The sequence below is a fragment of the Poecilia mexicana genome, unplaced genomic scaffold (genome assembly GCF_051168715.1).
Source record: "Poecilia mexicana isolate PSO_F unplaced genomic scaffold, ASM5116871v1 scaffold_9, whole genome shotgun sequence".
Taxonomy (NCBI): Eukaryota; Metazoa; Chordata; class Actinopteri; order Cyprinodontiformes; family Poeciliidae; genus Poecilia; species Poecilia mexicana.
Window position 1 is genome coordinate 8702925 of NW_028263378.1, and position 23726 is coordinate 8726650.

The window sequence follows — 23726 nt, forward strand, 5'->3', positions numbered from 1 at the left end:
AATTAGAGCGTTCAGTGACTTTAGAAGCAGTATGATTTTTTTTTAGGTTGAAATAAGAGAAGTGATTATTGTGTAACTTTTGCATTTCAGTGATGAGGGCACTATCAATATCAATATTTTCAGGGAATATTGATGACGACTCATTTCTATTGATGCTGGTGTAAAACAAAATTGAGGAAATTTAACTCACTGACATACTACCAATCGCATTTCCATGTAAACTGGAAACAGCTTATAAACATGGTAGCAGATACCTATTAACCAATTGTTGGTTAATTTCTTTGCTTAATGAGTTTTTTTTTTTTTTAAATGTAAAATACTTTTTCTTAATACATTTGATTCCTTAAGAAGTAATTAGTTTGGTTTTAGGAGTAACAGCTCCATCTCAATGACACGAATGAAACTGGTCAGAGATGTTTCTTCAACACTGGACAATACAGAATTTACTCTGGGGATATTTCTTGATTAGAAAAAAAGACATTTGACATTAATAATCATGGTTTTGTCAGAATTACCCTGTGTTGATCTGGGAATCTAGATTGCTGGAGAAGATTGAACTGAAGGATGAAGGTCTTTGAAGAAACTCAAACTGGAGCAATGAGGTGAATACAAAGTAAGTGTACCGCAGGCAACAGACATCTGAAGGCGGCTATGCAGAGGTGCCCCAGGGAGCCAGCTCCTCTGAATGACTGCTCATGTCTGGAACCAGCTGGAGGCCGCACCTGCCAGTCTCACCTAGCAGGAAGAAGATAGGAACAAACATTCACTCCCAGCACATAAGAGAAGTTCATTGCTAAAGAGAAATAAAGGTGTTAGAAAAGGAGAACACTGAATATCAGCTGTGGGGTTCCTCAAAGTCCATTCTTGGTTCTATAATATTTATATTGTACATCTGTAAAGTTTCTAAAATATAATTTTATCTGCAAATGACGTTAATTTGTACAGCTCTTAGAAATCCTTGCACTTTTAACGCAGTAGAGAGGCTTGACTTCAACAGGTAACTTTTTATTCAAGGTAACCTATCGATGTTGAAAATAACATGGAAGTAAAGGTCATGTAATAGACATGATTAAATAAGTCCACTCTGAGCTGCTTAAGAAAAGTTGTAAAGTGTATGATGGAGCGGTGAGATTTACAGCCAACGAACGTCAACACTGTTTATGAACATAGGGATTTGATCAATTTCCTTTCTCCGCCTGGAAAACTGTAGAAACCAACCAACCAACGACTATCTTATTCTCACAATTAAACCGTCACATTCTGCAGATTTTCCATTTAGCTACTTAAGCCTTTTCTTCATAATATTAGAAATACAGCAAGAGATTTTTCATAACTGATTTCTCACCATGCTGCTATGATGACCTGAGGGCACGTTTTCCAGCTGATAAACATACAGAGCAACGGTTCAGTTTTGTTTTCTGCAGCACTAAAGAAATTACTGGGCTGAAGTGCTCATGAAGCAAAAAAAAAAAAAAAAAAAAAGCCAGCTGTGACATTTTGTCAGTGCTTTTCAGCTTTCTTTTGCAACTAATGCATAAATGTAGGTTGGCATTAGTGGAGTTTTGCTGCTTTATGCTCAAGCTATTTTGCAGCTGACTGCAAAATACAAGATCATGAAGAACTGCTTGGGTTTACACACGCTTCATGTCCTCGTGGAATAAATTGAGGTGCATGTTTAACTGTGTTATCTTAATACCGCTATGTATAAATTTATTGCCTGGAAGGATTCCAGTGTTTAACAGGAAACAGGTAAAAGCTATGACTTCTTACCACCATAATTGTTCCAGTTGGGGCTGACTCTGCTCATATTAGCCACTGAATGGCTGCCTTTCACAGAATTAGTCCATTTCCACTGTGGTTTTATTTAAAAAAAAAAAAAGAAAAAGAAAAACACCTGGGACTCCCCACATCGTGGCAGATGGAGGAACAACCTCACACCCACTCATGGCTGGATCCTCCGCTCCTTGTTGCCAAACACAATAATAAACCCTCGGTGTGGTCAGCAGCACTCATCCACTTCTCTGCTTTCCATGAATGTGCAGTGCTGAATCCAGAGAAACCTTTGTCCTTCTCACGTATTTACTGAGGTTTGGATGTGATCGGCGGGCCTTGGTGAAACTAAGAGGTGTAATAATTGGAAATAGTCCTGCAGTTATTTTTACAGCTTTACCTCAATGAGGCCACTTAGAGACAGCACATCTTAAACCCTTTGTGCTTTTTTTTCACTGGTGTGTGCTGATTTATAAAGCCCTAAGACTATTAATCCCTGTTAAAATGTTTATTACTGTTTCAAATACTATTGTTATTAGCATTCCCAATAGCTTAGCAGCGGTCAATCCTCCAGAGAATGCATTCTACATGTTTTAGTTCTTTCCCTATTTCAGAACACCTTATTCAAATAATGGTTTATCAGAAAGCCTCTTTAAAACTTTATGGTGACGACATAGTTGGTCCGTTTGAATCAGCTGTGTCAGAGCATCTAAAACTGGCAGGACGCTGGCCTTGAGGACTGGAGCTGGACACCTATGGCTTGGTGCATCTCATGTCTGTATCTTTTGATTCACGTTGGCAAAGTGTTGATTACTTTGTAATTTTTTGTTTAAATTAATCATTAAATTTGAGTCATTTGGGTTCAAAGTTGAGTTTTTCCCAATATTTCACAAATGTAAGAGGTTACCTACCTTAACTATAGAGATCAAAAGACGACATGTCTTATGGAAAATGCATTTAATTACAGATGATAGAGATCTTCCTCCCCCTGCTGAATATTTGCTGTATGTGCTGCTGATTTCCTGAGCACAGGAATACAAGTCATTCTATTACTCACAATACCTCTATCTGCCATTATATGGGATTTTTCTACAAGGTGTGAAGGCTATTTTTCAGGGGTAGAAGGGTTGTTTCTTTGTTTGTTTTTTGCATTAAGGCCATTTGTTTTAAAGTAAAATATATTGTTGATTTTTGTGAGCTCCAAACAACCAGTATTTATCAATGACAACATATGAAAACATTTTATAAATTCAACACACTATGTACAAACTTCCCCACAAGTATAATTTTTAACACATTTAAAATAACAATGTTATATAATAAAACAGTAATCAGCAAACAGCAGACAAACGAACAAAAAAGAAAAACAAGAAAGCCCAACAAAAAAATTAACAAAAACAAAATTTAAGTTTTTGGAATAAAAGTCTGTTCTTTTTCTTGGCTTTACGTTTTTTTATTCTCTCTGTGTGAATGCGTATGTTCTTTTTATTATTATTTAGTTATTTATTTCGCCTTTTATTTGTATATGTAAACTTTAGTGAGAAGTGAGGTATTATTATTAAGAGCCAGACAGTTTTTAAACAGACAATAGCTTGTATTAAAATTCGTTCAAGGTATTTTAACATGTAGTTAAATGCATTTCAACTTGATTGCCTGATTTCTTTTTTATTCACAAAAACTGTTTCCGGATCGCAAGTACAAATACAAACAATCTCAAGATAAGTACTCTCCCTTTATATCTCCATTACACAACATTTCCTTCAAATCTTACTTTTTTGCTGATAGCTGAATCTGAGGGTTAAATATTTTTAAAAATTTCACTTTCATCTTTGTAATCCCTCAAGTCACAAAGCAGATGTTAAATAATTTCAATTTACTTGTTACAAAAATCCTTCGACCTTGAAACCTGAAGCGGAAGTTAGCAGAAGGAGAACTCTTGACAAATCTCGCGAGTCTTTGTTCGCATATCGGTAGAAAGTTTAAGCGTGCTTTGGATGTTGACACGTCCCTTATTACATGAGTTACCATGCTATCTGGTTGTACATAAAGCATGCCTTTGTCTAGCATCGTATTTCTTTTTAATTTTTTTTTTAATACCCGTAGTTTCAGTTGTGCTTTTCATTATTTTCAGGCTAACCGGAAGATAATATAGCTGCAACATCCTAGTCCGTCTTCTGTGTTTCTGGTAAGCATGAACACAGAGTGGTTTCTTATTTACATTAGCTTTGTCACAATCCGGTAAAGCAGAGAAAATAGTTTATTTCTTTTGTCCAGACTTAATGACTTGTGTGTTTTACTGTTGGAATTTGATGGCCTCTATGTCTTCGTGTGTAATTGCGTAAAGAACCACTAGAAGGCGTAGTACTTGAAGCTGTACTGGTTTCTTTTATGTTAAAAACATTTGGTTTGTGAATCAAATTCACCTGCCAATAATTAAGTGGTTGTATAGTAACCAGTACTTATAATTGTTATAGACAATTAGTGTGTCTAGAAATATGGTATCAGTCCCCTTGGTCTTCCAAGTTCATCTGAATTGTTAGTACACCAACTTATGTTCAGACATTTTGCAATTTACACATTTATTATTAGGTCTATTGAAGTTGTTCTTTGATTAAAGCCATGAAAATCAAAAACCTTAGTAAACGGTTTAAAAGCAAGCACACTCTCCTCTTTGAAAGAGCCATCTTTGTTTTCTAATGTCAAATTTCATTCTTATGTTTTCTCATATTTTCTGTCTCTTGATGTTTGTAGATAAGGGAGTAGAGGGATTCTTAACATGTAAGACTTTCTGAAAACGGAATATTCAAAATCAAGAACCACTAACAAAAATGAAACTATAAAATTATTTATGTATTTTTTTTTCTTCAGGTTTTGGTGTATGCTTATGACTGCTGGTTTGCTGTTAGTGGGCCTCCCATATTCTATCTGTGTTGCTGCTCAGTGGTATTATGGCTGGCCAGACAAGCCTGGGTATAAGAAGTATATAGGTAACTTTCATAATATTGTGGATTATTATTATTATTTTTTTTTTGCCAATTGTAGTTTATTAAAAATAGTATTAATTGTGTTTTTAAATTTTTTAGGCGGATATACCGGTTGACAATTGTTACGTTGGATCTTCTGAAATACTTTAAATATGGGATTTTGCACTTTCAGATGAAGTCATGGTATAAAAATGAGGAAAATAGCAAGTATTACCAAAAGGTGTGTTAAGTAAAATACTTGATTATTTTATTTTGCCCTAAATAAATAAAAAAATGTATTAATTGTTGTCTTCCTTTATGGGTGCAAAGGGAAAAAGCTAGACTTGTACTATCCACCTAAAAGAAACAAATCTGAAGCCACACTTGCACCTGTGGTGGTTTTCATCTATGGTGGCGCATGGAGCACTGGAGAAAGATCCCTTTACTGTTTACTGGCCAGGCAGATGACTGAAGAGCTAAATACTACTGTCATCTGTCCAGATTACTGTACTTACCCAGAGGTAAGGATCACACTGTTTTCTAAATTTGCATATGAATACAAAATGAGAAAGACCAGAAAATATCCTATATGAGCAGAAGTGTGATGATCTTCTTACGTAAGAAAAAAAATTGCCTGTTTGCCTGAACTTACCCATATATGCAAGCAGAGCAATAATTTTAAAAAGTTAAACAAGTTAAATACTGAAAAATGAAGCTGGATGAGAAGCCAGGTTAATTTTGCCACCAAATATGGTGGCAAGAAGGTAAAGGAGAAAAAATGAATGTCTCAGTGTTAAGAGAACTGATACAAGGAGTGGAATCTAAGGGACACCAAAAATACATATTTTATTTTCAGGTTGTTCTTTAGCAGTGGTGTGAGTAATGTTATTCATAATTCAATCTTCATTCTATAGGGAAAGGAAAAAGGCATGTTAATAGGAATATTTAGGTGATTTTTTTTAAACATATTGTTTAAAAAACAATATGGGAATGTTTTATCAGGGGAATGTTTTAGCGATGGTGCAGGATATTGCAGACTGTTTGATTTGGGTGCAAGAGAATGGACAGAAATTCGGCTTTGATGAGGTAAGCCTTTCTTCTTTCTATATATTTAAGGATTTACTAAATCTCTAACTCTTTACTAAATGAATTGCTTCATGAGTGAGTTTCAAAGAAAGAAACGTTTCTGTCTGTCATATTTTTACTTTGGCTTTATATTTTTTAAGGAAAGTTTCACACGAAGACACATTAATCAGTTTATATTTTGAGTTTATCTCTGCACGACGAATCTAGTCCCTTGCTCTTCTTAGGTTTGATTTTCTTTTTTTTTGTCCTCACAAACTGTCTTTAAGTCCTGAATGCTATGGGTGCCTTAAGGTGGAACCTTATCTTCAGTTCTTTCCATTGTTCTTCATTTAGATTCAAGGTGTTTTGGCTGCATCATTTTAGGAATCCTAAGAGAAGTAAACTTAAAAAATAAAAATCATTGGGATTATGGTCTTGCTGAAAACTTTGCCCTGAAAAATTTTGATTCAGATTTCAATTTAATTTCAAATATTTTAATCTTAATTTAGCAATTGATTTACTTGCAATTAAAGTCCTTTATTTAGGGGGATATTTTGCCAAGAAAGCTCATCCAATATCGAATATTAAATTCAATTTACTAGATGATAAAACTCAAAATTGCCTCATTTTGATTTAAAAAGGCAATTCTGCCTCAAAATGAGCAGCAGGGCACCGTTCAGTGCGGTTTGGTTTGCTGTGATTTGGTTTATTCAATGGAGCGTTTCGAATGCCAGTTGGACTCTCACTGAGTAAGCAGATACCTAACATTACATCATGCTTATGTGACAACAATTATAATGAACATAAAATGCGGCGTTTGGGCCGCTTTACAGTGGAAACTGACTGTTCAGCTCACTGGAAATGAGCGGAGAAGTAAAAAAAAAGCAGACAGAGGTGCATTAATATCCCTCCTAATCTGCAACATTTACTGTCAACATTTTGGGCGATTAATAATTTGTTTGGTTTCCCCCACTCTCCCAAAAAAACCATTGACGAAAACTTCTTCTCCGTGTTTATTTCATAGGACAACATTATTGTAATTGGTCATTCATCAGGAGCTCATCTGGCCACTCTGGCCACGCTCTTTCTTACTGATGCAAGAGACGAGTTGTTCATAGACTCAAAGAAAGAGCGGGAAACTGCTTCATCTATACGAGGAGTTATTGGTACGTATTACATTTATCTACACACTGTATGAAAACAAGGCCATGCTAAAAAAGTTGAAGAAATGAATCATTTCCTTAAACAGGCTTTTATTAGTCATTACAGCTTATTTTAGTTCATCCTTAATAATTCAGTTAAGCTTTTTTTATATGTTCCCTTGACAGGTCTGAGTGGGATCTACAACATTGTGGAATATTATGAGCATGAGCAGAAGCGAGGAATTGAGTACCTTTCATCGATGACAAGAACCATGAATGGAGAGGAAAACTTTCCGTACTACTCACCAGTTCACATAGTGAAGAAGCTCAGCAAAGACAAGCTGAGCAGGTGAGAGACAAACTAGAGCAATATCCTGAAATCTGTTTCCTAATTTATGTATTTATTTTAATAATCTGCCATACATGGTCACTGACGGTGTTAATTTTTCTTGGCTTCCAGAGTGCCTCAGTTCGTTTTGCTTCATGGAGATTGTGACATTGTTGTTCTAGCTGATTCTTCTGTGAAATTTTATGAGCTCCTCACCTCTCTGTCCGTAAAGGTGTCGCTCCATCTGCTTGGTGGAGTCCACCGCAATGAGATGGTCATCGACCTCATGCTGCCAAGCAGACCCTACTACCGGCCCATCTTCAGATGTATCCAACAGGAGTTCAGGAAACTTCTGGGTCCCTCTTAGCAATTCATTTAGAGTCTTAGCTTGTAAATAAATTATTATTATAGCATATTTGTTTTATTTGTAATTCTTGGACTGAGTACTTTTTATATACAACTTTGGGAAAAAAATTAAGAGACCACAGCACTGAACCTCATTGAAAACCTCATAGTTATCCTCCATATATTGATTTCTGAACTCCTCCTGAAATAAAGCGTTAGTATTCTTGTTTCTAAATGAATATGAACTTGCTTGAGGACGTGCTGCATCTTTTTTGATATTTTGACCATTTATCATTTTCCACATATAAATACTAATTTTTTGCCTGGAATTTAGTATTTAAATTCTAAATGATATTAACCATTAATCAGTATTGATGGTGAATATAATGTTTTATTTTAAACATTATAAGACATGTCAGTAGTTCATAGAATAAAAGAACAGTGTTCATTTTACTCAAAGATAAACCTGCCAGTAGTAAAGTCAGAGAAACTGATCGTTTTAAGTCGTCTATTAATTTTTTCCAGAGCTGTATGAAGGTTAGTAAATTAGGATTACTTGTACGTCAAATAATCCTAATTTATCCAGTCTTGGTGGGAGGGTAATGGTAAAAGTAAATAATACATTTCAGCCCTGAGCAGTGTTTCTCATTCACACTCCAGTTCCAGCAGACTGTCAGTTTGACTCAGAGTTTAGTTATGAGGGTGTGGACTGAACCATGAACCAGGAGGGCCCTCAAGATAACAATACAACCCTACCTGAAGCCACTGCTGCCCATTTATGGAGACTGACTGCACTAAAAGAGATTAAACAGAATAGAGAGTGCTATCAACCTCCACTGTATGTCTTTTATTAACATGATAAGCACTAATACTACAGAAATCCAAATAAAAGGATGTAGCTATGCAAACTAATAAATGACTGCATGTCCAATGACTTTAAATTGAGTAGAGAAAAGCCTAAACACTTGATATTTGCAGTGGGAATAATATTTCAGTAGCTGGCGCATTTTGAACAGATTTTGATCTTTGTCAGGTCAACAGAGTAAAGTGGCCACAGGCCAGACCGTCACATAGACGTTTCACAGGTACAACAGGTGGGGTGGCAATCAGCATTCCCATCTTCACTGTAAATACATTGCAAACACTGCAAGAATGAATCAGATGTAGTGAGTAATAACACATGGTCAGAGTTCACCTGGATGGAAAATTAATGCTGAACTGAAAAAAGAATAGTAAAAGTTTTTTTTTTTCACTCGGATGTAATTTTGAATGACAAACTAGAAAAGTTATATTTAATAAAGAATATATTTATTATTTGTAATATATTTTATTTTAAATGCCTTAAATGTTGAATTTTATATTTTTGATGAAGATTTATTAGGGTTAGAGTCAGCAGCGTACAGCTATGGAAATCAAATACTTAGTCAAAATGCCAAAATTGTGGGTGGATCTATATTTGAAAATTAATATTGAATCTTTTTTAAATAACTTAAAAATAAATCTTATTTTCTAAAAGGCTTAATACTATACAACTAAAGCTGCTAAATTAATTAAATACATAAAATATATTACATATTCCATCAGACTAAATATTCCAACGAAATGAAAGAAAATATTAAAAATATATTTTCAATATTTATTTTGTTTTTTTCTGGGCACATTTATTTACTTGATGGTATGGGTATTTATAATATTTATTCATTTTATTATTATTGATTGATTTTGAACTTATTTATTCACCATCTCATTCACTCCAACAATGATTTCCGGTGCGCCAATACAGAGATGTGAATAAGCTCAAGATAGTAATCCGCCTTTTCGTCCAGAATCACTAAATCAACATTTAATTCATTCAGGGAAACCTGAAGTGTTTCCACATTATTGAGCTGAGTAGAGATAGCAGTTTGAGAAATCCGAACTGTTTTACCTGTGTGCAAACTTTGAAACACTGAACCGATGCAAAATAATGTAAATTAATTTCTGACCTCGTCCGCTTCCAAACCGGAAGTTAAATATTGATTATCCAGCTCAGCGGGGAAGCCCCAACAACGGACTTTGACTGTTGACGCATCCTTTGGCAGCTATTTAAGAAGTTACCTTCTATTTTTGTTCAAATAGTAGGAACAGCCTCTGATAGCAATGAGTTATATTTAGTCATCTCCTCGGATGTTACTATTTCTCAGACGTGAGTCAGCTGAGGCTTGCAAACACTGAGCGGGAGATCCAACTGTTCTGTTTGTCAGGTGAGCCTAAACGGAGACCTGCTTTGTAAAAAGCAGGTGACGAGATTAAGTTACTTTTACAGAAACTTGGTGGCTTTTCTTTTTCAAACTCCTGCTGCGCCTGTCCTTACAAAGTTGTAAATGTGCTACTGTTATTTTGTTAGATCTAACTGCAACTTTTAATACTATCTGTCGATTCACTGGATGTCAGGCTTTCTCAGCAGGTCTCAGTTTTGGGGTCTTGCTATTTTTGCTGTCCTTATATTATAAATGTAACATTTCATCCTAGTATTAAGCAATACTTAATACTTGTAATAGTACATTTCATTGTCATTCTATGTTGCCTCAAGGATCTGTTTGGGATTTAGAGTGTCATCTATCACTGGTTGTTCCCTGTTGAAATTAGAGTTCTGCAAGGCTCAATCAGTTTTAATTACACTGTTCATTCTCTTGCATCATAGATTTTATAAATATAACTTTTCTTTCAACTCTTCTGAAAATTATAACCATCTTTAAATGCCCCTAGTCCTGAAAACCCATCCTGTGTTACATACTATCTGTTACATTGATCCAGAGCAAATCTCCCATTTTGCCTCCAGAAAGAAAAGTTTTTCTGCTAACTTACTGTATCTTTATTGATAAAACAGTTATAATCACATTATTTAACTTCCAGATTAAACTGTTATAACTCAGTTTGTTTTAGCATCAGTCAGACCCCGTAGCCACAGTTGGTGCGTTGTTGATTTTACTGCTAGATTTCTTTCTGTGATTTTGTATTCACTTGGTTTTTATATATCATTTTGATTGTTGCATATTTTCAGACGCCATTCTTATTACTTGGACTAATACTACAGCACTTTGGTCCACTGTTTGTTTTTAAATCTGCTGTTGAAAATAAAGCTGAATGATTTAACTCAAGAGATGTTTTGAGCAATTTTTGTTTGCCTAGATGAGTGATAATGTAAAATACCGCTAGAGGGCATACTAGGGCAGTTTTCATCAAAGGTGAGGTTTTCTCAAACATTTTAGGTTCATTATTGCAGTCTTCTTACCAGTGATCAATTAATAGATGTAATTAAGTAAATTACATCTCTCATTGTCCTGTTTTGTAGCCTCAGTTTTCTGTTCTTAGCTGACAAGAGGCACCCAATGTGGTAAACATGTTTTGCATTTTGATATAATATTCAAAACATTTTTTTTTTTTTTTGAGCTTCTGTCTTTCTGTCCTCTGGAGCACTCTGCTCATTCTCCAAACAACATTAAGGCTATTTTCATCTACCCAGCTGCTGCTCACAGGATATTTTCTAACCTTTGAACAATTCTTTGTAGATCTGAGAAATCCTGCAAGAGCTTGTATAGTAGTACTCAAGCAGAGCTTTATCAAGTGCAGAGGACCCCAAAGGGCTTGTCACTACATTCACATGCACATTCACACTAATCGTGGTAAGCTACGTTGTAGCTACAGCTGCCCTGCAGCAGTTTGACGGAAGCAAGGCTGCAATGCACTGGCTCCCTCAGACCACTACCTGCAGGCAAAGTGGGTGAAGTGACTTTAATTTTTAAAGTAAAATAAACAAAAATGAAGAGCAAGAAGAAAAAATGAAGGGCTCTTTATAAAATATACATAATTTACTTCACATAAGTTGAGCCTGAAATTGCAATTGAAGCCGTTTGTAAAGTTTTATTTTGCTTATTTCAGCTGCAGTAAAATATTTCAACTCCTGAATTGAATGTTCTTTGTCTTTTTTTTGTCTGCAGAAGGAGTAGACTAATTCACAATATGTAAGTCTTTCTAAATACAGAATGTTAAACATCAAAAATTACTTTTGTTAAATAATTGAAATATGTTTATATATTTTTATTTCTTTGAAAGGTGTTGGTGTTTGCCTGTTATCGTGGGTTTCCTGTTTGTGGGCCTCCCGTACTTTGTCTGTTTTGTGGCCCAGTGGTTCTGTGGCTGGCCAGACAAGCCTGGGTACAAAAAGTACATAGAAGCTCTAAATCCAAGGTAATTTGTGCAATTCTTTTTGTTTAGGGCTTAACAACCACATAATGTCCTTTGGTACAACATATTTGGTTATTTAGAAGAGGTTTTAATTGTCTTTTTAAAATGTTTTATCATTCAATCAGGCGGATATACCGTTTGACCTTTGCTACGTTGGATCTTCTTAAATACTTTCAGTATTGGAAATTGCATTTTCAGATTAAGTCCTGGTATAGAAACGAGGAGAACTCTAAGCACTGCAAAAAGGTGTGGACATTATAAAAAATGTACTTGTCAGTTTTGTACTTAATCCTAATAAATATGATAAGTTTTTGCAAAATCTTATCAGTAACCTCTGGTTTTCTTGCTTTCCTTTGGAAGGGCATTGTTTATGGGCGTCGCGGCAACAAGCTGGACTTGTATTACCCCCCGATACAGAATACAGATGAGCTTCCACCTCTGGTCGTGTTTATCTATGGTGGTGCGTGGAGCACTGGATACAGATCCACTTACTGTTTACTGGCGAGGCAGATGACTGAAGAACTGGATGCAGCTGTTGTTTGTCCAGATTACTGTACTTATCCTAAGGTAATAAAGGCACGATGTCAGTTTCTGGTCTTTTTTGTGTGTAATAAATATAAATGAAAGGCTCCAACTGCAACATACTCCAGTAATAATGGCTCTTTGGGGAAGCAGCAATAAACCAAGGTTTGTCAGAGAGCTTTTCAAAAACCTGAACTGGTTTGTAAAATGCACTGTTGATTCTTTCTCATTTCAGGGGAATGTTCTAATGATGATTCAAGATATTGCAGACTGTTTGATTTGGGCGCAAGAGAACGGACAGAAGTTCAGCTTTGACAAGGTAAGATGCTCTCTAAGTTTTAAAGAAAGTAGATCAGACTTGATAATCATTGCATAAATCGGAGAATATCCTGACTCCATACCTATTTATTAAATAAAGCTCAGGTCACATACACTTATCTTGGCTAAGGATCAAATTCATTTATCATTTTAGGTGAGAATGGTTAAAAAAAAAAAAAAAAGAAACATCAGTGATGTCAAAAACAGGTATTTGGTGTTTGAAATTACAAAACCAACACAAATTAGTTTTCTTTCCATTTTATTTTACACCACAGCATTCATTAAACTTGACAAAGTACTGAAAGAAATTCCCAAGAAAGTTGCAGGAAACTGGCAAAAACATCTCATTGACTAACAAAATAGAGAACATTTTACCCAAAAGTTAGGAAACTGCACTTTTCTTCAATGTAAGCAAAAATATTGTGTCAGACAGATTTGTCCCATTTGTTCCCTTCTTCTTTGTTTTATTGAAAGATTGCAGTAACAATAAGTGGTCCCGCTGCAGTTTGCTGTTTGTAATGTCTTTGTGCAACTCCGAGAAAACCAACAACAAATTCAAACAATGTTCACCCAATTCTTGTTTCTAATATTTGGTGCAGCTGGAACAAACGCCACAAAAATAGTTTAAATAAAACAATAAAAGTATAATGACAAAATTATATTCATGTCCACGTTTTTTTGTAATTATTTTCTCTCAATTAGCATGGGTCCTATTTGATCTGTTATTTATCGACAACTTCTAATACTGATGTTTTCTTTGAGAGTTATGATAGTTATGATTGTCATGATATATTACGTTAAATTCAAGGGTCTTGATGTGAAATATGCTTTAATAAACCCAGTTTTTTGTCTTTTTAGGACAACATTGTTTTAGTTGGCCATTCAGCAGGTGCTCATTTGGGTGCAATGACCGCACTATTTCTCCTTGACACACGAGAGGAGCTGGTGATAGAGTCAAAGAAGCAGCAGCAGATTTTACAGTCAATACGAGGAGTTATTGGTATGAACATCCATATGTCTTTTTAACCAAAATATGTGTTTTAAAAGGACCCAAAATAAAAATAAACATCTGACTATTTCATGTTTTTATATATTGTTTCTGTAATTGACATCATTATGCGTTAATTATAAGTCCATTTTAGTAATTTATTCCTTTTAACCTTTATTATTTTCCTTTTTATATGTAACTTGTCTTTTTGTGCTTCCTAAATAGGGATGAGTGGTGTTTACAGCATCATGGACCATTATGAGCATGAGAAGAAGCGAGGAATCGAGTACGTCTCTTGTATGTCAAGGGCCATGAATGGGGAGAAAAACTTTCCACGCTACTCACCCCTGCATATAGTACAGCACCTTAGTGGTGACAAGTTGAGCAAGTGAGATGACATTTGTTTCTTGTGCAATGTTTTTGACTGCTGCAGCAAAAACGTCTTTCCTGACATTTCCCTTTCTCCAGAGCTCCGCGGTTTGTTTTGCTTCACGGGAATTGTGACATCGTTGTTCCGGTCGAGTCTTCCACAAAGTTCTACAAGCTCCTCTCTTCGCTGTCCGGAAATGTGTCGCTCCACCTGCTTCCTACCGTCAACCACACTGAGATGGTCACTGACCTCATGCTGTCAACCAGGCGCTTCTACCATCCGATCTTCAGATGCATCGAACGCGAGTTCAGGAAACTCCTAGGTACCTGTTAACAGCCTATCAGGGCAGCAAACATCAGCTGCCAGGGACTCACATATTGCACAGCATCTGCTCTAATGCCACAAAATTTTTTTGTTTTGATTTTATAATTATAATAAACTAAAACAATTATCATTTAGCTGCTTTCTATCCAAAATCAGAAAGCCTAAAGAATAAATGGTCTGTTTGTGCCTTCACAGCCCTAAGCAGTGTTTCTTTTTCACGCTACATTCACCACAGACAGCCAGTACGTCTCAGAGTTCAGCACAGAAAACGTCCACCACCACCTGAGCCACAGCTGCCTGTTATGAAATCAAGACTGAAAAAGATTAGCTGAATACAAAGTGAGGTCAAACTTCTACATACCAACTGTTTTATTAAGAGACGTGTATATAATACTATGTTAAAATATTATTATTATTATTATTATTATTATTACTACTGGAGTCAAATTGCAGAAGCAGTACCTCTTATTCTTAGGTTAATGGTTTTGAAGTGAATGCAGATGCACAACATTGATCATATTATTTGTTGTGTTAAATATAATTAAATATAATTTATTTTGTATGATAAAATCAGCTTGAATGTTGTGATGTTTAATTTAATACCAATAGCATAACATTGATGTTATTAATATTAAATGCACCTTAACCCTCTGATGCGTAAGTGGGTCCTTTTTGACCCGGTGAGCTCATCTTTTTCCAACATCTTTGTAATGAAAAATTTTCATCACTTCATATTCCAGGTGTTCCTCAAGAAACATGTTACTGATATCATGCAATTAAATTTTTTTCATTTACCTTTTATACACTTTAAGAAATAGCATGTTTTATATTGCGACCCCATTCTTCCGTGTGTGGGTCCAAAATGACCCGCATTAATTTCCTATGAAATTTAATGGGAATCATTCTCTTACCAACTGTGACTGTCAGGAAACCATTTTTTTGTGAACCAAACACACTGAGACCTAAGTGTCACCCCTGAATAATATTATTTTACACAGCAAGAACTCTTACATATAAGTATTATCTTTATTTTTTATCTCACAAATGTGTTTGTGTGTGTCAATCATGAGTACTGTGTCAGCGTTATTGTCACGAATCAACATATTAGCCTTCTTCAAAGTTAGCTAACGCTAGCTATCTAACCAACTAGCTAACATTACCACCTGTACTTTATTGTACATGTGTATTATTTGTGTGTGTGTCTGTGTGTGTCTGAAACCCTGGATGAGAAAACCAAGAGGGAGAATGTGTTGAATGACATACAAAACCTGTTGATCAATGTGTTCAAGGTTCTTTCTTTTATCATCTCAATAAATAAAATAAAAATTCATAGCTATAGAAATAAATGTATAAATAAATGAGCCAGAAAAGTATAGAGTGCCTTCTATGGGTCGGGGAGGATGTCCTGTCCCAAGTGGAGGAGTTCAAGTATCTCGGGATCTTGTTCACCAATGAGGGAAAAATGGAAAAGGAGATCGATAGGCGGATGGATGGATGGATGGATGGATGGATGGATGGATGGATGGATGGATGGATGGATGGATGGATGGATGGATGGATGGATGGATGGATGGATGGATGGATGGATGGATGGATGGATGGATCACACACACACTCACATGTGTCATACACATAGCATAACAGAACAGAGACAGTAATGTTAGCTAGCTTGGTTAGCTAACTAGTTTCAAGAAACGTGCTCTTTTGCAGCCCCCACATGCCCCACACACACCCACACACACGTAATGGATGTTAACATTGTCCATTATTGACATTTCATCATTGTTGTTGTAAAATTGCTCCTGTTATCATTTTGTTTTAAAAATGTTCTATAAATTGTCAGAAATGTTCTACAAATTGTTCTAAAAACATTTAAAAAAGTGAAAAATGAAAATATTTCAAACATGAAATAACTCTTGTGTGAAATAAAACACAGTAGAAAGTATTATACAAAACATTTTGAATCAAAATGACAAAAGTAGCATAAAAACACATTGTTTGTAATGTTGTTTTTTTCTGTGGTCCTTCATATTTATGTGCAGTTAAGCTCAAAATTGTTGATACTCCATGCAGAATTAGTTTTAAAGTAAAGTTTTAATTTCACCAACATGTTTCTTCTGATTTGAAGTAATATTAATATTTTGGAGCTGCCCAGCCAGAGTGCGTACTTGAAACTTGGATGATGGATGAAGGCCATCCAGCCTCAACAATGTGGAGTTTCTTACAAAAGATGAAATCAAAATACCAGTGAAAAAATACAAAAACAATGTGAGCAATAAATGCTTTGATTACTGTGACACCAATAAAGACTTTTTCTACAGATTACTGAAAAGGGTATAAATCATTTTTGGTATGCAGTTTTTTCAGTAAAATGTAAGCTTTTTCTTACTATGACATTTAGTTAATGAAAACACAAAATTCAGTTTCTCAGAAATGTAATGCAGACATTGCGGAGAAGACTTCTGACTTGACAGTTTCCCAGCAGACAGTCACTGACACTGTCCACAATGAGGATAAGCCAGGAAGGGTCACTGATAAAGAATTTGGCTGTGTTCAAGAATATTAAAGAACATAGAAAGTTGCGTAAAAGGAAAAAATGTCAGATAAATCTGGATAAGTAACAGGGATGCTAGCAGAACTGTGAATTTAATAGTTTGGCGGGATTTAAAGATGTATGGACTACAGATGGAGTCAATGTTTCTCGAGTCATCGCAAATGGATATGTCAAGGACATGGACTGTAGTTCTCACGTTCATACTGTCACGGCACTTCTGGATCACATGTAATATAAGTGTCTTACCTGGGCTACTCAGGAGAAAATGGACTGGACTCTTCCGCAGCTATCCAAGGATTTATTTTTGGGTGAAAACAGATTTTGCAGTTCATTTGGAAATCGATGTTGAAGAGTCTGGAGGAAGAGTCAAGAGGCACAGAATCCACGTTACTGGTCCATTGTGAATTTTACAGCTGTCAACCAGAAAATTTTAGAACACTTCATGTTTCCCTCCACTGACAAGCTTTATAGAGATGCTGATTTCATTTTCCAGCAGGACTTGGCTCCTTACACTCATAAAACTACCAATATCTGGTTTAATGACTATGGTATAATATCCTTGTGCTTAATGGTCTGACCTAAACCTAGTGGGGAATCTATCCTGTGTTGTCAAGAGGAAGATGAGACACCAGCTGACAATATAGATGAGATGAAGGTCACTATTAAAACAAGCTTGGCTTCCTTAGCAGTCTGATGTGACATACACTAATACTACACAGTAAATTGACCTATTTTCTTAGTAGGCCAATGGATCCTTATGGTTTTACATAATACGGATTTTTTTTCCTAGTTTTTTAAATGAATCTCAATAATCCTTCGTGTTTACATCCTTGCTATTTGCACAGAGTTGTTTCTTTCAAACATTATCCATATAGTTGTTGTTTCAAATAACATTCTTGATGTTATTGTCTTTTTTTTTTACATTTCCTGGAAATAGTCTGTGTTTTATACAGAAATAAACATAAACATTTTGTACATTTTTGAGCAACTATTTAGTTGCACATTCCTTTCAAACGGAGCTATTTTTTAATGAGAACTGTGCAGTCTCATTCTTATTTTCACTTTTTATGAATACATTTTTTGAATAAAGTCTGAATGTGCAAGCTTCTAGTTACCTTTGACATGCGGGTGTTACTCCTGAATTTCTATTCTATACTATTCAGCTTTTATTTTGAAATTTCACGCCTATGGTTCGCGCACAAGGCGGAGTTCTGAGAGGGTCCGCTTCTGCAGAGCTGCGAAAGGGACATACACTCCACTCCGCTCCGTTTAAGTGATTTGTTGGTCATCTGGACGGAACCGAAGCACGAAGGAGAGAACAACATTCGGTAAAAATGTGAATACAAATTTCGTTGAAAGTAACTGTGTCCAAAGAGACAGTAAACATGGACTCTAATGGGAACAACACCAAGAAGAAGTTGTGGTTCTGCGGTCTCCTTTGGTGGTCGCTCCTGCTCGAACTGTCGTCTGGAGGTAACAACATTCCTACTTTTGGACTTTTCTGCCAATGAAAACAATGACTAAATTAGACACTTGGTGTTACATTTGGGGTCAATGTGTAAAAATGTATGTGCTAAAAGTTTTACGTGAAGTTTTACGTTTTTTTTTATTATTATTTTAATTGTCAATTCGTTACATGAAACTGCCTGTTAAAACTGTAACTTAAGCTTAAAAATAACCAAACATCCTTCAAAGCAAAAGTGATAATGACTTTTTTTTAAAGCACTACATAAATAAGCTTGTCCACAACAGCAGGTTTATCATTACAAAAGATGATTAAACGATTTTTGTTGCTATTTATTGTTTGTTTTTTGTCACTGCAAAGGTTCACTGGACTTAAATTGTTGACCTCACTGTTACCAAACAGGATTAAGTGAAATATGTATGGAGACGTGTTGGTGGGGGGTAAAGCTGCAGAGTCATTAGTCCCTTTCCAGCATCAGCACAAACTCCACTCTCTTTCTTAATTTGGATGTTATGAGGGCTAATAAATGCAGTTTCCCTCTCCTGTAAAAAACACATTTGGCGATTTTTGCATGCATGAATACCCACTGTGCAGAAATAGACTTTGAAATGTAAACGGAGTCAAAGGATTTCCTAGTTTTTGCACTGAGACATCTAAGGGAGAGAGATGTCTTTGTTTCACAATTGAGCATTATTAAATCCATGTAGGCATCCCTTAGCTATTCTCCTTTATTTGAGCCTGACATGTGTCATCTAAATTCAGCTTTCATCCAGGCACTGCCCTCGGGGGATCATCACAAATTATTTCACTTTGTCATTCATTGAAAATGGCCACAATGGAGACATTTCCCTTCATGTCATTGTCTTTCTGATTCTGTTTTGCCTTTGCACCATGTACCAAGCCTTTGGTCAAAAGATCTGCATCTCGGGGTTTTGACAGTGCATCGGCTTCAGATACAATTCAGTCATGTTGCATCTCCGGTCTGCTGAATAAACTGAATGCACAGGCAGTGACAAGCACTGGTCTACCCCTCAAATTAACTTACAGGCCTGTGTTCTCTAAAAAGGTCACACAGGCTTTGTTGTTAAGGTAGATGTTTGGGAAGTGTTTCAAAAAATGTCACTGCTGCAAAGAAACTTGCCCCTGTTGACATGTAGATTACAGGATGGTGCTCCAAACAATGTCCTGTTTGTTCTTGTGAAGGGACACACTAAGGTTGGTGGGTTTTTGTCTGATCTGCTGTGTGCTGTGTACTCTTTCATTTACATACCTGCCAAAAATAGACGTGTTGCAACACTTCTGTCATGTCAAGAAGTCAAAATTATGGAAGGAATATGGAGGAAAGAGCTTCTGTCATCACCAAATATTTTTGTTTATGCAAATGCAGTTTTAATGGCGACTCCAGAAGACACAATTAAGCATGCATTTCTGCCTCTGTGAATTTAGAGCAAGACATTTTGTCGCCTTCTTCTTGACTAGTTTAATCTTTATTTTGTACATAAAGCCACTCTTATGAAGGAAAATTAAGTACAAATAATAAAGGACAGGGACCCACAGCGGTGGTTACGCTTTACTCATTTTTCATGTATTTTTTTTAATGCCTGCAAGCCTGATATTTACACATACTTCCAGCCACATTAACCCATCTAGATTAGATTATACCTAAAAACAAAACAAAGCAAACATTCTGCTCTTAAGCTATTGTCCTTGTTTGGATCAGTGATATGGGATACTGCCTTGCAGCAAGAAGATGTGGTATGAAGTGAGTGAAGCAGCTGGTCAGCTGAGGTCTTTCTCTATGAAGTGGTGTATGAGGCTTTTCTCCAACTGTCTGTCTCTCACCGTCAAGTTCAGTGTTCTTTAGTTGATTTTGTTTTTACTAAATTGTTCGTTGTGCATGTTTGTTTAACCTTTAACAAGTTATTACCTGCTTCTCTTTTAGTGCACACATTTTAATGCTCACTTACATTCTAAATGTTTTTAACCACACCACACCAATAAATATTAAACCCTCTATGTATTTCTGAAGTATTTTTGAATAAATCGATATTATCTTGAATATTCTAGTTAGTGCAAAATATATCCTTCCGAACTATCTATGAAGAGGAATATGACACGTTTATTTATTGTTAACTTGATTTTTGTAGATAAACTTAACCAAAAATATACAATAATGTACACCAGCTTAATTTATTAGTAGCTTTTAAGTGCTTAATTTGCAGAATATTGGACCCTATAATCATTCTTCTTTTTTTAGATCAGCAGTAAACATAGCATTTTCTACATGTTTATACATGTAGAAGATGCATGAGACAATGCAAATGTTGTAGAGATGTTCCTGCAGACTTGGAAAGAGAGTGAGATGTAATAGAGATAACAGGAAGGATAAGTATAACAGGAAGGGTGGTCTGCTGTATCCTTTATCAGATTTCAACATCTGTAAATTTAACATGATAAACGAATCAATCAGTTTGTTTATACCAATATTTGGAATAACCCTCCCGACCCCACTAAGGGACAAGGTGTTAGAGTATGGATGGATGGATGGATGGATGGATGGATGGATGGTTGGATGGATGGATGGATGAATGGATTGATTGATTGATGGAAGGAAAAGTTGGCTATCGTTTGGAAATATCGGAGAAAAGTAAGGATCTGTATCCTCTGGGGCAGTGTTTCCCAACCCTGGACCTCAAGGCACACTCATGGGTGATTAACAGGCTTTTGCTGAACTGCAATCATCTCAATCAGTTGTTAGAGCACAGAAGCATCTAAAGCATGCAGGGTGGTTCGTGTCCTTGAAGACCAGGGTTTGGAAACACTGCCCTAGGGAATACATCCTGGAAAACAATGCAAGCTATGCTAATATGCTCATGCTGGTTTAAAATGTCTGCTTTGTTACGTTGAAAAGTAGTGAAATATATTTGATGTTTGTGAAAAAGCATCATCAGCACTTCGATTTGCTTGTAATCTCAGTTTGTACAACAAATTCAAAATTCTGTAATGTAGCTGGCTTAAATGTCAGTTGCTTTGACTTGCACATGTTGATTTTTATAGATCAGATTAGATTTTTATAGATATAAATTATTTATGCTTATTTTTTTCTCTTTCCTTTCATGTTGTGTTGGGTCCTGTAATTGACATACCTTTATTTAATCCTTTCCATTACAGACTCAGCTGTGCTATGAGATTGAGCTTAGAAACATTGCATGTTTCCACACTAAGTTTGTCCAGCCCAGTGATTCTCTCTAACCCATTATAGACTCTCCCCCTGGCTTGTAAACTGCAAATGAATGAAAATGTGAAACGGGCGCTTTTCTCCACAGAGGCAGAGATGTTTGTTGACCTTTCAATATGTGTGGTGCTCCGCAGCTTGTTAAAAACTGGTGGTGCCTGGGCATGGAGGCACATGAGAATGCTTCAGAGCACGTTTGTGCAGATTACAGAGCGAGGAAAATGGCAGGGAAGTGAGGTAGAAGAAACAGCTGGGTCCGTCTGCCACGCCATTTCTAGAACAAGAGGCCGCAGACAATGTGGGGACGTCAGAGCCTTTTATGTTCCGGTTGATGGTTTCTGTCAGTGCAACGCAGGCCTGAACATGTCTGACTCTTTCCAAGTCACTTCCACTTCCAGTGTGTCCCTTTGTTTCCCACTATTATGGCATTAAAGTCAAATACCTTAAATATAGCATATGTCGTCCTTACAGCACCAGAGAGCTCATGAACAACTTTCTACTGGAGCTACAAATAAAACTGCAGTTCAGCCTGGAACTGTGGTTCTGACAAAGGTGCTTATTAGTTTAAAGGTAAAAAATCAAACCAGTATTTTAATGCATGTTAATCATAATGGTTGTGCTCAAACATTAAGCCCAACTGGCCCACCTTGAAGGAAAAACTTGGAAAACTCCCCCATAAAAACTGTTTTTAAATCAGGAACGCTGTAATATCTGAACAGCCTATGTTGTAACTCTCAGTGAATGTGTCTGATTTGTATTTACAGACTTTGCTTTACTTATCAAGTACTTACCAACAATTATAATTAGCCTGGTTTAATGTCTAAAAGTCACAGTGTGGGCTATAACAAGCCCACTCTGTTGGCCTAGACTTCCTCTCAGTTTGTTGTTGTCACTCTGACTCTACCTTTTATATATATATATATATATATCTATATATATATATATATATATAGATATATATATATATATATATATATGCAATTTGATCTCACTTTTCCTATAATTGTGTATTTATTTACTTTAAAAAATCTACCAAATGTGTTTCTTGCAGCTTCCTTCTATGGGGATGGCTTCATACAGCTTAAGGCAACAGAATCGTCTGACCATAACATTCTCCGTGTTCGCTTCCGGACCTCCAGCACCGACGGCCTGATGTTTCTCGCTGCTGGCCAGGCCAACTATTTTCTGCTAGAGCTCCATGCTGGTCGCCTGCAGGTCGGTACAACTGTGGCTGCAGTACATTAGCATATGTGTGCCTTTACATTCTGAAAATACATTTTTTGGGGTTTTGCTACAATCAGCACACCCAAACATTGGCTACTATAAGCTTTAAGTCTCTCCTGTAGAAAAATAAAATTAGTTTGCTTTTTGCTCCATCATTACAGTGTCTGCACCACTTTATTTGATCCTTAGCATCTTTATCACTGAAATCTGTTTAAAGTGTAAGGAAAGAAAGTCCATTTATTTGACTGCATGGCCCTTGTGATATTACTTGATTACATCAACCTGTCCAGAAGCTGCAGTCGGAATTTAGCATTTTTTGCTAAAAACTTGTGCCATGCATCTCTGCTTTTAAAAGGTTAATTAAATGTTCTACATTTTCTCTGTAAATAAACAATATAAACAGTATTGCACATATTGCAGTTGCAGTCACAGTTGTGACTTGATGCAGTTAGACTTACTTTAGTAAACAAAAGAAACTCTGGGATTTACCTGACAGTTTTGTGCATTTGACTAAAATATCCTTGAGACTAAGCTCATATTAGTTACATTTTAACTGTTGTGAAAGAATCACACTGACAAATGTGTTGAATTTTTGCACTTCACTGAGCACAAAGGGTGAACTATGCTTCATGGGCTATACAGTGGTAGTGTTCACCATTTTTCAAGCTGGGGGTCTCACTGTGTGAGTCAGACATGAGTTGCTCCCTGGAAGCTCGTACATGTTTAGCTCCCCAGCAAGCCTTGACAAGCACGTCATCTAAATGCAGCATTATTCGGAGACAGTGTTGTGATGCTCTGCGGTCGTAGCCCAGGGCAAATGGATAATGGTGCTCTTCCTGCTCTCAAGCCCAGACAGAGTTCACTGTTTTGACAACAGGTGACATCA

The 23726-nt window shown here is 36.1% G+C and overlaps 3 protein-coding genes across 4 annotated transcripts in view; all 3 read left to right on the forward strand.

Moving 5' to 3' along the window:
- The first annotated feature begins 3584 nt into the window (after positions 1-3584).
- Positions 3585-7681, forward strand: LOC106933268 (uncharacterized). 2 transcript variants are annotated; one of them, XM_088008726.1, is made up of 9 exons: positions 3585-3955; positions 4522-4548; positions 4639-4757; positions 4854-4974; positions 5064-5254; positions 5736-5819; positions 6823-6964; positions 7127-7289; positions 7401-7681. In XM_088008726.1, the coding sequence occupies exons 5-9, from the start codon at positions 5198-5200 to the stop codon at positions 7633-7635; spliced, it is 681 nt and encodes a 226-aa protein (XP_087864852.1). In that variant the 5' UTR covers positions 3585-3955; positions 4522-4548; positions 4639-4757; positions 4854-4974; positions 5064-5197; the 3' UTR covers positions 7636-7681. The 2 variants fall into 2 exon arrangements, with proteins under 2 accessions (XP_087864852.1, XP_087864853.1); XM_088008727.1 differs by having other exon boundaries at positions 4927-4974.
- A 1523-nt stretch (positions 7682-9204) lies between these two features.
- Positions 9205-16694, forward strand: LOC106933273 (uncharacterized). Its single transcript, XM_088008728.1, has 9 exons — positions 9205-9856; positions 11594-11617; positions 11709-11843; positions 11966-12086; positions 12201-12407; positions 12598-12681; positions 13539-13680; positions 13894-14056; positions 14137-16694. Coding segments are annotated over exons 2-9 (1089 nt in total). The 5' UTR covers positions 9205-9856; positions 11594-11615; the 3' UTR covers positions 14372-16694.
- Positions 16695-18150: 1456 nt separating this feature from the next.
- cspg4ba (chondroitin sulfate proteoglycan 4ba) overlaps positions 18151-23726 on the forward strand; it is a 28057-nt gene continuing 22481 nt past the window's right edge. The window contains exons 1-2 of the mRNA XM_015012410.2: positions 18151-18389; positions 22668-22831. Of these exons, the coding sequence (XP_014867896.2) occupies positions 18302-18389; positions 22668-22831 (252 nt within the window). The 5' untranslated portion in view covers positions 18151-18301. The remainder of the gene's footprint in view (positions 18390-22667; positions 22832-23726) is intronic.

Coding starts and splice junctions, on each gene's coding strand:
- LOC106933273 (XM_088008728.1), top strand. Junction 11,844..11,965: donor ATAGAAGCTCTAAATCCAAG/GTAATTTGTGCA, acceptor TCATTCAATCAG/GCGGATATACCGTTTGACCT. Junction 13,681..13,893: donor GTCAATACGAGGAGTTATTG/GTATGAACATCC, acceptor CTTCCTAAATAG/GGATGAGTGGTGTTTACAGC.
- LOC106933268 (XM_088008726.1), top strand. CDS start 5,198: ATGACTGAAGAGCTAAATACTACTGTCATCTGTCCAGATTACTGTACT. Junction 5,820..6,822: donor AGAAATTCGGCTTTGATGAG/GTAAGCCTTTCT, acceptor TTTATTTCATAG/GACAACATTATTGTAATTGG. Junction 7,290..7,400: donor AGCAAAGACAAGCTGAGCAG/GTGAGAGACAAA, acceptor CTTGGCTTCCAG/AGTGCCTCAGTTCGTTTTGC.